Source organism: Ochlerotatus camptorhynchus, unplaced genomic scaffold (assembly GCF_037179485.1).
Source record: "Ochlerotatus camptorhynchus isolate MF236.1 unplaced genomic scaffold, CSIRO-AGI_Acam_v1.1 ptg000568l, whole genome shotgun sequence".
Classification (NCBI taxonomy): Eukaryota; Metazoa; Arthropoda; class Insecta; order Diptera; family Culicidae; genus Ochlerotatus; species Ochlerotatus camptorhynchus.
Window position 1 is genome coordinate 221,188 of NW_027041049.1, and position 17,817 is coordinate 239,004.

The following is a 17,817-nucleotide window of genomic DNA, read 5'->3' on the forward strand; positions in this document are numbered from 1 at the left end:
TTCGACAGTGAGCATGCATAAGGGCCTATACGCGATGATCGATTCTCTTCGTCGATTTTCTCTTTTGTTTATAACTCGCTAGATTTAACGTTTCTCGGTGCGTTTGCTGTTGCTTTTGATAGCCAATACAACCTGTTACTACTCTGCATTAAACAAATTCTAGAAAATTGTTTCGCTTAGCTGTAGCAATACAAAGAGAAAATCGATGAAGAGAATCGATCATCGCGTATTCGCCCTTATGCATGCTCACTGTCGAATTGTATGTTTGGCAACCTGGTATTTTGACAATTCAAATGTATTTTTTTTTTGTATATCAAACTGTACGAACTGTCAAAGACAATGGTCGCGTCAACGCCAGATCAACAGAATGGGCAACCCATTAAGAATACTGCTGCTGCGCAGCACACTGACCGGCCCAGTTCCGTCCCCCGTATGTCGCAGTGCGATGAAGATTTGATCCACGGAGAGTACAGCAAATATTGCACGCTGTTGAGGAACATTGGGAATGAACTCATTGAACAATTTGCACCGGGACATCAAAGATGAGGACGTTATCATCGATCACCATTATTATATCGACCATATCAAACTGATTGACTTCGGATCTGCGACGTTCGTACAGGAAGGGCAACTTTTTTCTACCTTCTACGGCACGACCGAGTACTGCAGTCTGGAAGTGTTGGTAGGCAACCGCTACTCCTGCCCTGAACTGGAAATGTAGGCTCTCTGTGTAACACTGTACGTGTTGTTGTTCTTCGAGAACCCATTCGTGGACGTTGAGGAAATCCCGTTGACAATAATCCCTCAACTCGGATCACCATCCAGGAGCTACTGGAGGCGGAATGAATGACGCAGGAAATCAATTCGTCAGAGTTCAATTTTCCCAAAATCGTCCCCTCCTAACCGTACGAAATCAATCCGTAGAAGTGCTACGTAGATGCAAATATCTGCTCCAGCTAGACGGGACTGTCCACGTCGCCGCACAGACTTTCGATATTGGATGATGTCGATGGTGAAGATGAGGATGAGCATGTCCAAAGTCGAATAAGTCAGTAAATTTATTTAAAAAAAATGATTTACTAATGCAGTGATGCTAGATCACAAAAATATGTACCATGCTGCCAAACAGCGCCAATGAGTGAGCCATGGTGTGCCTTACTGTGTTTTGGCACACTGTGCTGAGTGACCTATCCTTTGATTCAAAATTAAGTTTCATTCACGTAAATTTTAGAATATGCAATTTACTCAAAAGTTACTTATTGGGATGAACCTGGGAGGGAGAAACAGACTCGGAAAATGTGAATGTCAAGTGAAGCCAGAAATGAGCTGTCACAAACTGTCAGTGGGAGCCAGCAGTACAAAACATCAATCAATGGGAAGTATTGATATCGAATACAAAATATTTTCTTGCTTGAAAACAATTTGCACTGCAAAATTTTCGTTTCTTCAGTTCAGGAATCGGTATGTAATTTAGCTAAATTGTAGTGTATCAAGCATGTTATATCGTAAATTTGATAGTTTTCTCAAAATGGAGGGGGTTGTAGAGATATTCAGGTACGGTTACTCTAAATTTTCGGGTTCGTGTCGGGTACGAGTATACGAAGAAAATATTTTTGAGTTCGGATCGGGTAAGGGGTATATTTTGGTACGGGTAGCATCGAGGGGCACGCAAAAACTTCCACTCCGGCACAGAAAGTAGCCGTAATTAAATTAATTCCATTAATTACAGGGGTCAGGTCGGGTTCGGGTTCTTGAAATTTTTATGAATTGGGTACGGGTTTGGTTCGGGTATTCAAATGTCTATATCTGACCATCTTTATGGGATTGTTTTTTAATGTGATGTATTGTTATTGGTAAATAAAGGAAATGCTTAAAATATTCACACATTTATTCATCATTTCATAACAGTTGGTAACAACAAAATTTCACCTCAAGTCAACTCAACATACTTCGGCTATCAAATTTTCTTTTCCTCATTTTACGAACTCTGTTAGTTTTCATTTTGAAGAGCAAAAATCTTTTAATAAGCTTGAATTTGATATTATGGCAATTCTGAATTTGCAGCGGCAGCGACATCAATGACTTTTGTGCCTGAAGAATTAAACTTCTGTTCGTTGATGCCTTGTCAGTGAAATTTTCTTTGAAAATTGAGTCCATACACGTAAAGAAATAAAATATTTCTTTCGAAACATAGGCATGAGGCCTTCCTCTCGCCTTTGCTAGTAAACATGAGAATTTGCCATAACTTTTATCAAACGGAATCGCAGTTATACAATCTTGTATACAGTAGGAGCATGAAGTGCTGTTGTTTCTTATGCTTCCCATTAGATATCCCGCAATGTGAAACAAGGCGTTAGTTTCGGCATTATTCAAATTTAGAAGGATCTGTTTCGCCATATTTGATATTTCAGCTTTCGAAAAATCAAGAGTTTTGTCCAGGATCGCTGTAGATTGCGTTGAAGAAGGTTGCTCTGCGTTGTTCAAGTGATCTATAAATCCTGACAAATATTCTCTGTCGTCCATGTTGTAAGAAGAGTTTTTGACGTCTTGCATATACTGGGACAATGTGATTGTTCGCAGATGGCTTTTGAACTGTAAAGGTGTAGGTCTACGTTGCTTTGACCGAACAACTGAGAAAAGATTCTCGACACAGTCCTGGCTAAATCGTGAAGTGTAAAGAATCGAATATCCGGAATCGAACAGAAATCTACTCTGCATCCTTAGAATGGCTTTCGTGGCCATCACCAAAGCAGCTTGCCATGGCTTCCAATGACCATCAACACCGACCTGTGAAGCAATTGCTAATTAAAAACGTAATCAATATACCATTTAAACGTCTACCTTGATTTCAGATACCAATTTAACCATCATATTCAAATGATTGATTTTGAAATCGTATTGAGCACGATCTGAGACTTGCAATGCGTCGTTATCTGTTCTTGAGGACATAAAATCAAACCAGTGGGCTAAGTCTTCCAAGAAAACAGCGGTGGATTTTATGTACGAATAATCGGCTTCATCGGACAAAACGTTTAATGCTGCTGCTACAGAATGATTGCAGTATTTTGTAGAATTGCTCACTTTCATCTTGTCTACATTTGAGATTTTGGTTTTCCCAAAGTCCACATCAGCTTCTGTGAGTTTGTGTGCCATTTTTAGGTTTTGGTTCCGCTCATGTTCAACCAGCTGTTTCAAATGATCCGTTCTCACTTCGTTATGAGTGAGACCTTTTTGTTCCATGTACCATGAAGGAAGAATGATAACATTGTTGGAAATCCATCCGTGGATGCAATTCTTAAAAACATGGACCGGGTCTGGAACGAACTCAAGTCTGCGAGTGGGATCGACAGGGTGATCGATCGACAGATCGTTTTGAATTGTGTTTTTTTTCGTGCTTACTCCGAAGTCTTGCCACATGGCCTTGTTGCATGCACCGCAATCTGAGGTGACAAAATGCACTCTAAGGCCGATGCTCTCTGCCTTTGAAATCAGCTTATCCACAACTTGATTCAGACATCCTTTCGGGATCGAGTTACCCGTAAATTCGTATGCCACGATTTGCTTCCAGCGAACGTTAACTCCACCTAGCATGAACACCAAACCATGAGTCGCAAGTTCTTCGCTTAATGGCAAAGTTGTGGTTCCAAAATATTTTTGGTTATTCGTACAAAACTCAACTGCTTCATCGACGCTCATCTCGTCGAGGATGATTCCGCAATCTAAATCGTTTCCGCTCATTGTTCTTACTTTGTGTTCAAGCAGATCGAAAACTTCGTGGAGGATTCCTTATATTAAAACGTATCGTCAGCTTCATAAAATACTATACAAATAAAAAAGATTACCTGTGTCAAAATGTATGCACTTAATCTTGCTTAGTAGGCAGCTATAACTTGGTAGTGCGACATAGGTAACTTCCTAATCTTATCGTAGCCTCGTCCGCAAGCAAACCTTATTTGTAGGCCTTCTACCAGCGTTTCATTCGTCCATTTCCGCACTTTCTTAACTTTTCCCAGAACAACGTCCATTTGATCTTTCCGGAAAACTTTCTTCAGTCTTTGCAGCAGCGAAGCATTATTGTTGGTTGCGGAGTATTTCTTCTTCCAGTACAAAGCATTCCTTTTCCATTTTTTAGCTCGTTCTTGCCACTTGTTAGCAACCCTGCAAGTTTTATAAATCTGTCAGGCCAACCAGCTCCTGTTATTTCGTAAAATGGGCTATTAATGACTTTGGAACCACTGGGCCAATTTATAATATCAAACGAAAGTATTTGAAAACACTTTTGTAAGGAAATATAAAAAAATATTAATAAATTGGGATTATGACAATAGAAAATTTTCAGAACACGTATCGGCTTTCGTAAAAAATAATCACACTTTAATTTAATGACCAAAGAGCAAAAAAGTAGTTGTTCTGATTGCCTGCTAAATAAAATTTAATGTTTGATGTTTTAAGCGAGTTTAAGGATTTTCAGATTTTTTTTTATAAAAACGCATGTAAGATATGAATATGTATACCGCAAGATTCAGTTTCAGGATATCTCATCATAACGCAGGGAGATTAACACTTTTTCGCTAATATACACGTTTCCTTTTCCTTATTGTTCCTAGCGATTAGGACTCCCTTCTAAAGTTTTAACAATTCACTAAACTGCCGTCAATCGCAAGTCAGTCGCATCTTTGCTTGATTCCCTATTCAGATGGAACTGACTTGCGATTACCGGCAGTAAAGTTAGCGAAACTTTTTTTTTAAATTTATTGAACTGTAAAAAAAATAGAATCAATGTTTTTCAATAAATCATTCCAATTTATAAATATATATTTTCTCTTCAAAAGTATTTCTGTTTAAATCGGTTAAGTGGTTCCAACGTTTTAAATTTAAAAACAATGATTTTTTGGACAAAAAAATGCCACTGTTGTTTTGCGACCGGTAGCCTTGACTGAAAAAAAATTTTGGCTGGTGGGGATTTTTTTTTAATTATCGGACGAAATGGACCGATGCTTTCAAATTTTGATAAAAATATTTCCACAGGTAGATTTCATGGTTCAATAAACGAAAAAAAAAATATTCAAAAAATTCTAGGTGATCAATGTTTGCAGAAAATTTTAGTTGAAGTTTTCCTGCCCATGTCATTCTTTGAACTTTTGATCCGTTCAGCGAAGGAATGGCATTGTTTGATTAAAAACTTAAGAAATTTTCTTAACAATCGATTAAAAATATATCATGAAAAAGTTTTCTCTCAAAACATTTCACAGTGAAGGAAAATAGCATAACAAATCCTGAAAAAAAAACAGTTTCCGAGCCATGAAAAATTTTGAAAATATTTTTTTCTTGTTTAGAAACTTCTTTTCTTTCACTGGTAAAAAATCAGAGTGGCGCGAATTACCGGTGTTGAGTTATAAATAAAAAAAAAACGAATGTTTTGATGATGATGTTTTTTGATACATTTTTCTGATTATTACGAACCTTTAAATATTTTAAAAGTTTATAGCTCATGAACCAAACATCGTAGAAACCCAGGTAGAAACAAACTTGTTATGTGGAATTGTTAGGAAATTATCTCAGCAAACCATTACAAATATAATCATAACTAGTTTTCTAACAAAAAATTTACAGTCAAGGAAAAATACTAAAAATATTTAAAAAAAATCAAAAGAAATAAGGAACTTTCCAATACTTTTTCTTTACTCGAAAACTTCTTATCTTCCACTGCTGAAACTTTCAGAGTGGTATCTTTTACCGTTTTTGAGTTATGTTGCTGGAATTTAAAGTAAGTCATATGCCACCAATCGTTTTTTTTTTTGTTTTTTTGTTTTCGTGATTAGTTTATCGACCATAACTCAGAAACTGTAGACAATACCTTCTGAAATTTCCACTATTGAAAGATAAGAAGTTTTCAAGTAAAGAAAAGTTTTCATCTCGCTGAAAATGAGTTTTCCTAATTTCTTTTGATTTTTTTTAAATATTTTTGATATTTCTCCTCCATTGTGACCTTTTTATGTAAGAAAACTAGTTATGATGATATTTTTAATGGATTGCTGATATAATTGCATAATAATTTCACATATTAAGTTTGTTTCTACGGTATTCATTTAATGAGTTATTGATTTTTGAAATATTTGAAGGTTCGCAATAATCGGAAAGGTTAAATAATAACGTTCTTTTTTTTTATAAATAACTCAACAATGGTAAATCACACCACTCTGAAATCTTCGCCAGTGAAAGGAAAGAAGATTCTGAAGAATAAAAAAAAAATTCATTGCTCGGAAACGGGTTTTTCAGGATTTTTTATGATTTTTTGCGCAGTGGAACGGTACACGAGTTCAAAACACACAAACACACACACACACACACACACACACACACACACACACACACACACACACACACACACACACACACACACACACGCGCACACATACACACAAACACACACACACACACACACACACACACACACACACACACACACACACACACACACACACACACTACTAGGACCACTGTTTTACACATGCAGGCAGATACGTTTAGGTCCTCAGACGTGGTCAAAACATCATACTCTGGCTCTGGGATTCCCACATCATTCCGGTACATGATATTACCTACGCGTTTATTATTATACCTGAGCAACTTGAATGAATTTTCCTTCTCACTAGCTCTAATCCTTGAGCCCGAATGAGTTCCTTCGTTACACGCTGTACCACAGACCAGTTCACTTTGTGGTTCGAACTTTTCCTCCAAATCTAGATCGTTCCTGGTAACTTCCGGGTCTGAATCCTCTTCAGTGTTCTGTTCATTTTTTTCATCTCCTATATCAACCCATTCAGGCACCACAGCAGCAAAGTTCGCGTAGTTATGATCCAGAAGAGCCGGCGAAGAGTAGAGAGGACGGGATTTATAAAAGTCCAACAACCGATCGCTCTCTTCCGGTTCGTCTTCAGGAGGTAGCAAGAAAGCTTCAATCGACGGAGCGGCATCTTTTTTTTTCGTTTTCTTCCCATTTTTATCGACGCGGAAGCAGTCCTCTAAGAAATGGGCCTGAAAATAATTTAAAAAGATCATAGCAACATTGATAAAATGCAAAACACTTGTACTGTCAACACTTACGCTACAGACTCGCGAGCTTGGTTTAATTTCGCCGGTTCCGGAATCCATCCGACAGAACTTAATCCATTTGGATCTTGTGATATTGTCAGTAGGAAAGCGCAAAAACCCCAATCCAGGATAATTCCTGCTGTTCCGGCCGCAGTATTTCACCTGACACTTCATTTTGGCTGATTCTCTACGACTCTCTACAAGTGATTTTTCAACTCCAACTTTCCACAAGCATCAAGTCATCCGACGGTAACACGTAAGCAACAGAGACACGAAAAACCGAAACCCCTCATTATGGGAACAAATTACTTGATAATTTTTATTTGCCAAGAATTTTCTTGCGCAATATTGTGATTGATTTATTAGATTTTGTGTGTAGTATTTGCTTCTCCCTCCCAGGGATGAACTATATCGTTGGGTCCAATCTCTCGGTCCTTTTTTGACAACAATAACGAATGCAAGTGAGAGGCTCAACTCAAAATTATGTAAAAAATAAGTCAAATTTTGGGTAGTATTTTTTCTCCGTGTGGAAACTTCATAGCAAGGATGCCAGGTATTAAGAAAAAATCTTCAACGAGATGAACGAATGTCGAATGTTTACCTCGAATCTTTAGTAACATTTCAAGTTTTATCGAAGTTTTAAAGCAGGCCTGCCCAACCTTTCTAATAATGCTTTTTTTTTAAATGGCCGTATCTTTGTACGATGTTTCAAGCTGCATTTTGTTTATTTCTCATTCATTCTGGGCTGAAACTCATAACAATGAACAAAATTTACTAGAGTTTTATCATTGCTGAGAGTCATTCATCTAGAGACCACGTCCCGCTGTTTTAAAGCATTCTGTAAGTGTAAATTATAGTGCACATATCGCTGTTTAAACCCGAATTTCGCAGAAATTCTACGGGTTTCGCAGAAATTTTGCGGATTTCGTTGAACCGGAGTTTCGTATAACGTCCAGGAGTTTCGAAGAACATCCGGGAAATTTGTTGAACTAACGTAGAAGTTCCGGGAATTTCGCAGAACATCCGGGAAATTTGTTGAACTAACGTAGAAGTTCCGGGAATTTCGCAGAACTTCCGGGAATTTCGCAGAACTTCCGGGAATTTCGAAGACATTCTGGGAATTTCGTAGAAATTTTGGGAATTTCGCAAAAATTCTGGAAATTTCGTAGAAATTCTGGGAATTTCGTAGAAATCCTGGGAATTTCTTAGATATTCTGGGAATTTCTTAGAAATTCTGGGAATTTCTTATAAATTCTGGGAATTTTTTGGAAATTCTGGGATTTCGCAGAAATTCTGGGAATTCCGTAGAAATTCTGGGAATTTTGTAGAAATCGTGGGAATTTCGCAGAACTTCCGCGAATTTTGCAGAACTTCCGGGAATTTCGCAGAACTTCCGGGAATTTCGAAGACATTCTGGGAATTTCGTAGAAATTTTGGGAATTTCGCAAAAATTCTGGAAATTTCGTAGAAATTCTGGGAATTTCATAGAAATCCTGGGAATTTCTTAGAAATTCTGGGAATTTCTTAGAAATTCTGGGAATTTCTTAGAAATTCTGGGAATTTTTTGGAAATTCTGGGAATTTCGTAGAAATTCTGGGAATTCCGTAGAAATTCTGGGAATTTTGTATAAATCGTGGGAATTTCGTAGAAATTCTGGGAATTTCGTAGAAATTCTGGGAATTTCGTAGAAATTCTGGGAATTTCGTAGAAATTCTGGGAATTTCGTAGAAATTCTGGGAATTTCGTAGAAATTCTGGGAATTTCGTAGAAATTCTGGGAATTTCGTAGAAATTCTGGGAATTTCGTAGAAATTCTGGGAATTTCGTAGAAATTCTGGGAATTTCATAGAAATTCTGGGAATTTCATAGAAATTCTTGGAATTTCATAGAAATTCTTGGAATTTCATAGAAATTCTGGGAATTTCATTCGCGATGTAGTGTAGGGTACTTTTGTAATCGGGTGACGTTTAGGGACCAGAAATTACCCAAGTAACAATTCAGTAACCATTTAGCATCCCCTCTGATTAATGATGGTTTTATAACGGAAATGAACAATTCATTTAGTTTAAATATAGCATTTCAAAGTGTAATACATTCCTGCTTAGTAATTCAGCTTTTTGCTGTTTTAAAAACCTTTTATAGTCTGGCAAGAAAGTAAAAAACTGTCTTGTTTTAAAAATAAATTTAAAACAGTTATCAATCCCTCCTTAAAACTGTTCTGAAATTCAAGCACAAACGTCATTAGCAATTGTTTATTAATGTCTTGATAAAATACTTTATAAACGTGTTATATCGTTATAAAAGCAACCATAAAACCATTAGGTTTTGCATTAGAGCAAAAAGCATTTATTGTTGCTTTTTAGGCTTTTTAAAGAGCATCATTACCTTCCCAATCACTCTGTTTACAAATTGAGCTTAAAAGATGGTTCCTCATAGTTAATAAATGCCAAATTTATGACAAGGAAATCTCGAAGGATAGACGAAGTTCGAAGATAGAAGAAATTCAAGTCGATTTCAGCAAAATTTACTTCTCTAGAAGAACTAGCACACCATCAACGACTGACCATCTGGCGGAGAAGAGCAAACTGAGTGGGGCCCTCGAATTCATAAAACATTGTCAAAAGTTTAAAAAACATACAGCCTTCTCCAGATCTTGCAAAAAGATAACAACCGACAGCAAACCACTGAAACTGTTAGTTAGCGGAAATTAGCTGGTTTCCGATCCATAGCAGCGATTTTATTCGGCGAAAGAATCAACTCTTCGAAAATTTTATTCAAGCGTACATCCCTGCATCGTTGGATGGTGCACTTCTGTAACCATCCGGAAGAAGGGGATCTCTTTCGGGAACGATTGCGCTTTCAGCTGTTCGAAATGCGAAATGTTGTAAAACAGTATCGCAAACTGTCTGAGTAACTGCTCTCAATCCATCAGGAGAAAACCGCCTGGAGGAATCCTGGATCTCACAGCGCAACTATCGAAAGATAAACAAACTTTGACGTTTAACGTTTTGCAGGCAACTTTGCCTCCATAAATGCTGCCATAAATCTGAACAGGTTAGAATTAGATAAATACAATTAAGCCTGCAAGTTTTCTTCATAAAAGTCATTTTAAAACCTTATTAATTTGTTAAGGAATTCTTGAAAGCAAAGCAACTTTTTCACAAATAACCCATGAAAATCAACTTTTATGCCACCGCCATGTTATAATTAGTTTGCTTGTTTTTTACAAGCTTTGATTTTCAATCTATATTTCCTTAGATATAGCTATATTTTGGTAAATTTAGCAATGAGCAAACATTTAAATGCGAAAATAATAAAAAAAAATCTCGGACAAGCTCGATCTGAAGAATATATTTTATTTTTCAATGTTAAATAATTAGTCAAATCGACGTTTTGCGAGGGTGGACTGAATTTTATATGGCACTTAGAACGAGGCCACTTAATGAGAACTATTGTAATAAATTTGGATATTCCACAAGATTTTTGTGCCATCAGTTTCTATTTTAATTATTTTGCTAAGATCGGATTCATAAATCCTTTTATATCTAGATTAATGCTTTCCTAGTGGATTTAGCAAGCGGCTAGGGGAAATGGCTTTGAAAGGGTTTTTATAGTTGCTAAATAGCTTTTATTGTAGCTTTCCAATGGTTCTCAATGCGTTCATCATACAACCTTTTGCAGTGAATCAATCTTGAAAAGCTTCGAGAATACACCCTCAGAACCTTCTCCAGGGTGGGCCAACTAGACATATTCTAGTCTTAATGAGGTTTTGGTAGATGCATTAATGACAAAATAGCCTAGACCAGGGTTTTATGAATATTGGTTAGTTGCTTTGTAGTATTTCGTAAAACTTAAAATGTTACTTGGGTAATGTCTGACGCCATTTTTAAATCCAAGATGTCGGCTTTCCTGTCACAAAATCCAACGGCTTTGTGGTTTTGTTGCCAAATCCAAACCATGCCAAAGTCAAAGGGGTACTGTACTCACAAATACTTTTCTCTTTAGAAAAATACAATGGAAATGCACAAATCATTTCTTACTTTGACTTGACTATACGTTATTCTTCAACGAATAAACACTTTTAAAAATTCTATCAAAAAATACTCATAAATAATGTTGCTCTAGGAGTTGACTTCCTCTTTGTATTTTGAGTTGTTATTCGACAGATAAAAGCTTTTAAAAATCCTATCTCAAAATTCTCAAAAGTAACATTTTTTGTTGGATTTGAAACCTTCTCAACAGCCTGAGCTGTTTTTAACATTTTTTATTAATAAAAAAATTCAATTGAAATATTCAAAAATTAATTTCCTCATTCAGTTGACTCCTTCTTTACATGACCAGCAGTTCTTTGAAAAATAAAATAGTTTTGAAAATTCAATTAAAATAATTACAAACCATTTTTCTTTTGGAGATGAGTCCTACTTTGCATCATGAGCTGTTCTTTGACTTATAAAATAGTTTGAAAACTCCAATTTTGAAGGCTCTTTGATTTTCTGAATTTTGAAATCATTAGATGTTATAATGATATTTTGAACTTGTTAGATACAAGAAGATGTTGAAAGGCAAGTATCTGATACATAAAACCATTTCGCTTCCAGAGTGTTACAATCAACGATTTTATGATTCGTGAGCGTTCACTCAGAAAGAGCACTCGCGAGTCGTAAAATCGCTGATCAAAATTCAGAAAATCATTTTTATGGCAAGTGAGTGGAAGCAAGCCTGTCCAACAGCAAACGTGTGTTTGAATTTTTTTAGTTAATTTTATTATAAGAATTATGGCAAATGTCCATTGCTATCGTACATTAAGGACTGTACTCGAAAAAAAATGCACCAGGCAAAAGTGTTTGCCAAAAATTTATTTTAAGTCGGATTTTCTTGAAACTTTCAGGGAATGAACTAATACTTTATTCAATTTCCTTTCCATCGCTGAAAGCCCGCACCTTTCCCTTAAGACCCCCCATTAAATTTTGTGCAATGGTGGAGCTGACCTTTTTGGTCACTTTCATCCATTCTTTCTTCAACTCCAGCTCGTTCTTAAACACCTTGAATCAAATAATATATTTTACTCAAAACAAATAATCCTATTATGTACACTAGAGTGACTCAAGTTTATACGACGAGTCACAAACCTATGATCCTCACTGTTCTTTCGATGTGTATTGAGGTTGCAAACAACTGTGCAAAGTTTGAAAGAATTCTGTTACGATTTGGAACTGCTGGAGTACTTTAAAATTTAAACTTGAGCCACCCTAATGTACATAATATAATTATTATTATTGCTTAAGTAAAATACAACATTTGATTCATATTCAAATATCTCAAACATAGCTCAATATACCTCTGAGACTAACCATTTTTGATTTAAACGCTTTTTAGTTTGAGCCCCGCTAATCTGCACGCCGCTCAAACGTCATTTAGCACAAGGAATGGAGTAAAGTGAAATGGAACGATCCCAAACGGAATGCAGAATCAATACAAAACAGCAAATAAGGCTACCAGATTCTCGTCTTTCTGCTGGTTATAGGGTAACTAGAAGTTCAAATTAAATTTGAACCCCGTTGATTTGCACGGAGTGACATTCAGATTAACGGGGGTCCACGGTACATGTCTTGGGAAATTTTCATAAAATTTTACGTTCTACAACTTTGCCTTGAACTATTTTTATCCACCAAAATATAGTCCTAACTAAGCCAAAAAAAATGTGTCCAAGACGTCAACTCAATTTGATGCAATCTCAGAACGTAATTAATTTGCTTCTGCTATTGGGACATCTTTAATAGAAGAGCTGCATCTGTATATTGTGAAACCATCAAAACAGGCAAATAAACATGCCAAAGCTGTCAACGGCATTAACCTATTGTGCCAGCATATGGTGGCACTCGTGCGTGTTTTCAACTTTATTCGCTCGTCTACTGACGGGAGAACAACTATTTTCTATAAATGTTCCTCCTGTTGACAGCCTTAGCGAACTATTCAACCTAGCCTACTAGGTACCTATTACACTTGTTGCGTTAAGCCACAGACAAACAGAAGTAACTCTTTCTCCTCAAGCGTTGTACACGCATTTAATGTTCAAATTAATATATTTTTAGTTTCACAAATCCCCCACCACAGCGCTGCTGTCGGATCACTTTGACCGAATTGGCAAGCATGCTTTCCTTCCGCAAATAGCTCGCGAGATGTCGTTAGAGGAAAATTTGTTTAAAAACCTACGTCTTTTTGTCTGTGATTAAGCAACCAGTAGTTTTCCACCGCTGGCTGCTCGCTTTCTAAGTTGACAGCTTCCGACTCTTCAGTGCCGGCTGACCATCGCAGCGTGCCATGCGGGGAGAACAACAATAATTGTTTTGTCTGCAGAGGAACTACATCGCACGGAGTGGAATATCGCACGGAGAAGGAGGGCAAACGGGCGTATAGCTTTTTATTGCTTCCTTCCGCCCTGGTCGTAGCAGTCCCAAGTCGGTAGTTTCGCAATCAACTTGACACTGAATACACAACAAGTAGGAGTACGAACACGCTGCGTGGACCAGACGAGGGAAGATGATAAAACTAACGACATTCATTTATCTATCCGTCCGTCATTCCAACTCTGATGTCATTCGCACAGCTGCTTGCTGTTCGTTGCTACCGGCTACCAACCACCGCCTACTAATATTTATACACCCCTTGCATGGCACATGGCACTCTTTGATAATGTAGTTTAGCCCACGGTAGCCGGAAGTAGTTTAAACTGTAATTACCCTCATTAGCACTTTTATCCTCGGTTGGTGTTCGGTATTGTGTTGTTCTGCTTCTTGTTTATCTGCATCCTTAATTTTACGACTGCCGCTTGACGCCCCACATTGGCCCCTTTGATTCCTAACGACTTAATCTTTTCCCACCCCTTCATGCACACACCCAGACCACCAGTTCTATCACAAGTGGGCGCTGCTAACCGATCCGGAAGACTTCATTTCCGGACCCAAGGGATACCTGAAGTGCGACGTCGGCATCATCGGCAAAGGCGATACGGTGAAAGTTCCTCCCAAGTCCGAAAAAGATCCGGATGACATTGAGGCGTAAGTTGGTCAAAACCGCCGTAAGTGCATTTCAGTTTAATGACCTTTTCCCTAATCGTAGTAACCTGCTCCTTCCGGACGGAGTTCCCATCGAGCGGCAACGGGCCAAGTTCATCGTGAAGATCTACCGAGCCGACGGCCTTCCGCGGATGAATTCTTCCATCATGGCAAACGTCAAACGGGCCTTCACAGGGGAAGCCAAGGATCTGGTCAACCCGTACGTGCAGGTCTCCTTCGCTGGATTAACCGTAAGTTCCGCCCTAGAATCTCTAGGGAAAAAAACAACCGAACAGCACTGATTGAGCTCTTTGCCACCAGGGGAAATCCACCGTCAAGAAGGCCTCGTACAATCCGGTGTGGAACGAGCAGCTGGTGTTCACAGAGATGTTTCCACCATTGTGCCAGCGGATAAAGGTTCAACTAAGGGATGCCGACCCGATGAAGCCGTCGATCATCGGTACGCACTACATCGATTTGAAGCAGATCTCCAATGATGGCGAGAAAGGCTTCCTGCCAACGTACGGACCTTCGTTCGTACACCTGTACGGTTCAACGAGGGACTACAACCTGTTGGATCAGCATTCGAATCTGAACACGGGACTGGGCGAAGGAGTGAGCTACCGTGCTAGGCTGCTGATTGCCATCAGGACGGAGATCACCGATAACGTGGAGTTGTTTACGGACAAAAATGGTGGGTATTTCAAAATCTCCACAATCTCTTCCACTAATTCACCTTCCTTCCACCCACAGTCGACCTGGAGTCTACGCTTCCGATTTCCGAGTCATCGTACTGCAAAAACGATGACTTCTTCCTCTTCGGCACCGTGCTGGAAGCGTCCATGATCGACAAGAAGGTCTGCGATCGGCCGGTCTTCTTCGAGCTGAGCATGGGCAACGCCGGCAACTCGCTGGACGGCCACAACGAGAGCGCAACGAACATGAGCGACGACGACGAGCTGGAATCGGTGGATATGACCTCGTACAGCAGTACTACAAGTGCCTCGAAACCGATCACGCACGACAAGAACCATTTCTTCCTGCCGTACTGGGACAACAAACCGTGTATGGACGTGCGGTGTTCATTTCCGGACCTCCGCCGGCGGATGTACAACAGTAATATGATCGCGAAAATCACCGAACGCATGGAGTTGGGACTGGCGGAAGCGAACCTGCTGATCGAGGATGAAGATCCGACGGCGGAGGTCAAATTGAGGGGATTGCTGGAGGAGGTGGCAACCAGTTGCAACAAGTACGTGCAGATTACGAAGGGTGCACTGGTTGGTCCGGGAACAGGTAAGACCAAGCTGGACAAAGAGCGGATGAAACTGTGTCAACGAGAAGTCGAGTCCATCGGTAATATGTCCCGAAACTTGCGAGCGCTGGTGACGAAGAGCTCGATGAAGGAACGGTACAAGACGGCATACAGCTACTTGGGTAAGCTGAAGTTCCTTATCGATGATCCACAGCACTCACTTCCGGATGTGTTCATCTGGATGGTTGCGAATGGGAAACGCGTGGCGTACCACAGGCTAAGTGCACGGGACTTGATCTATTCTACAACGGAAGAGGAAACGGGAATCTTCTGCTCGAAGGTTCAGACGATCTTCCTGAAGTTACCGGGCAAGCAAGCGGAGGGCCCAGCAGGATGGCAAGTGAGAGCGAAGCTGCACATCTACCTCTGGTTGGGAGTGTTGAAGCACAAGAAGTCCTTCTACGCTGGACTTCCCCGAGGGTACGAGATGTCCAATGAGTTGAAGCATGCGGATAAGCCAAATGTGCAGGCTCCGACTGACATCCGATACGTGGACAAACACGTATTTCAGCTTCGAGCGCACGTCTACCAGGCGAGATCGTTGATTGGGTCGGATGCTTCCGGGTTGAGCGATCCATACGCAACGGTGTTCATTACCGAGTATTCGAGGACTACGCAGGTGATCGAGGAAACGCTGAGTCCAACGTGGGATGAGCAGTTGGTTTTCGACGAGATTGTGATCTACGGGGCGAAGGAGGAGATCAAGAAAGATCCACCGACGATTGTGATAGATATCTACGACCAAGATAAGGTCGGCAAGTCTGAATTCATAGGAAGGGCCTTGGCAAAACCGAGGATTAAGCTGAAAGATAATCACTACTCGAACCCGGTACTAGAGTGGTTCGAGATAGCTCGAGGACTGGACAATGCCGGAGAGTTGCTAGCTGCGTTTGAAATGCTGGAGTTGGGGTCGGACGACATTCCGAGGCTAACCGATCCGAAGTATATCGCGACGGAGTTCCGTGGTGATAAAACTGGCCCGTCAACGATGACTATCCTACCGGTTCCGAGGGAGGTTCGCCCGAACCTCGCCCGGTTCCGTATCGAGGTACTGTTTTGGGGCTTGCGGGACCTGAAGCGAGTGCACTTCATGACGGTGGACAAGCCACGGATAGACATCGAATGTTCCGGAAAAATACTCAATTCCAGCATCATCCAGAACGCCAAGAAGAATCCAAACTTTGCCAATATGCTCAAGTTCTTCGACTTGGAGCTTCCTCTGGAGGAACGGTATGCTCCACCGATCACCATTCGCGCCGTAGATTGTCGATCCTTTGGCAGGTACACCCTTGTAGGAACCCACCAAATTACATCCATTCACAAGTACATGCATAGGGCACCTCCAAAGGACGACACTAGGCGCGTGAACCAAAACGGTCAGATAGTCCTCTCGAAACAGATGGACATAATGGGAAACAACACGGCCATGCCCAATGACAGCTCCATGATGAAGTCGATATCCGGAGATAATCTCACGCTATACGGTGCCGCTTGTGTAAGCAAGGTCGTCAAAGGCAAGAAACCTAAGAGGAAGCTGGAACACGAAGACACCTTCGATGCGGAAGACGATGACGAATCAAGCAAAGACTGGTGGACCAAGTACTTCCTATCCTACGAACGACTGATCGAAGCCTCGAAGCCTTCAGCCCAATCTAGAGCACTGGAAAATCACGTACAGGCCACCGAAGGTGGTAAGAAACTTGGAGTGAAGACCTCAAAACTGGTGTCCAAACTCAGTCCAAAGACAACTCCAAAAAAGATAGCCACTCCGAACACTGCCACCTGCCACATCTATCCGGGCGAATTGGAATCTCTACCAGAGTACAACAACTTCAAGGAATGGCTGCTATCGTTCCCGCTGTACCGCGGCAAGAAAACCGGTGACAGTACGGAGGACGAAAATCGAATAGTGGGTTTCTTCAAGGGAGCGATCAAGGTATACAAGCTCCCGATCGAGAAGGGCATGGAACTAGCATTCGCTCCAACGCTTCCTCTAAACGATCCCATCCACGTGCTGGTGCGAGTTTACATCGTCAAAGCTACCGATCTGCATCCGATGGATCTGAACGGCAAGGCCGATCCGTACGTGGTGCTCCAGCTCGGCGGCAAACGGGTCTCCGACAAGGAGAACTACGTCAGCAAGCAGTTGAACCCGGTGTTCGGTAAGTGTTTCGAAATCGAGGCGACCTTCCCGCAGGACTCAATGCTAACCGTGCAGATCTACGATTGGGACCTGGTGGGATCGGATGACCTGATCGGGGAAACCAAGATCGACCTGGAGAACCGATTCTACACTAAACACCGGGCGATGTGCGGTATCGCTGCGCGATACGAAGAGTACGTATTCGTTAAC

General features: G+C 40.3%; 1 protein-coding gene across 2 annotated transcripts in view; it reads left to right on the plus strand.

The window, feature by feature from the left end:
* The window catches only part of LOC135713553 (otoferlin-like), a 144,613-nt gene that overhangs the window by 123,681 nt on the left and 3,115 nt on the right, over positions 1-17,817 (plus strand). For both annotated transcript variants that reach the window (XM_065236676.1, XM_065236677.1), the window contains exons 10-13: positions 13,996-14,152; positions 14,214-14,400; positions 14,471-14,843; positions 14,903-17,801. In XM_065236676.1, coding sequence (XP_065092748.1) covers positions 13,996-14,152; positions 14,214-14,400; positions 14,471-14,843; positions 14,903-17,801 — 3,616 coding nt within the window. The remainder of the gene's footprint in view (positions 1-13,995; positions 14,153-14,213; positions 14,401-14,470; positions 14,844-14,902; positions 17,802-17,817) is intronic.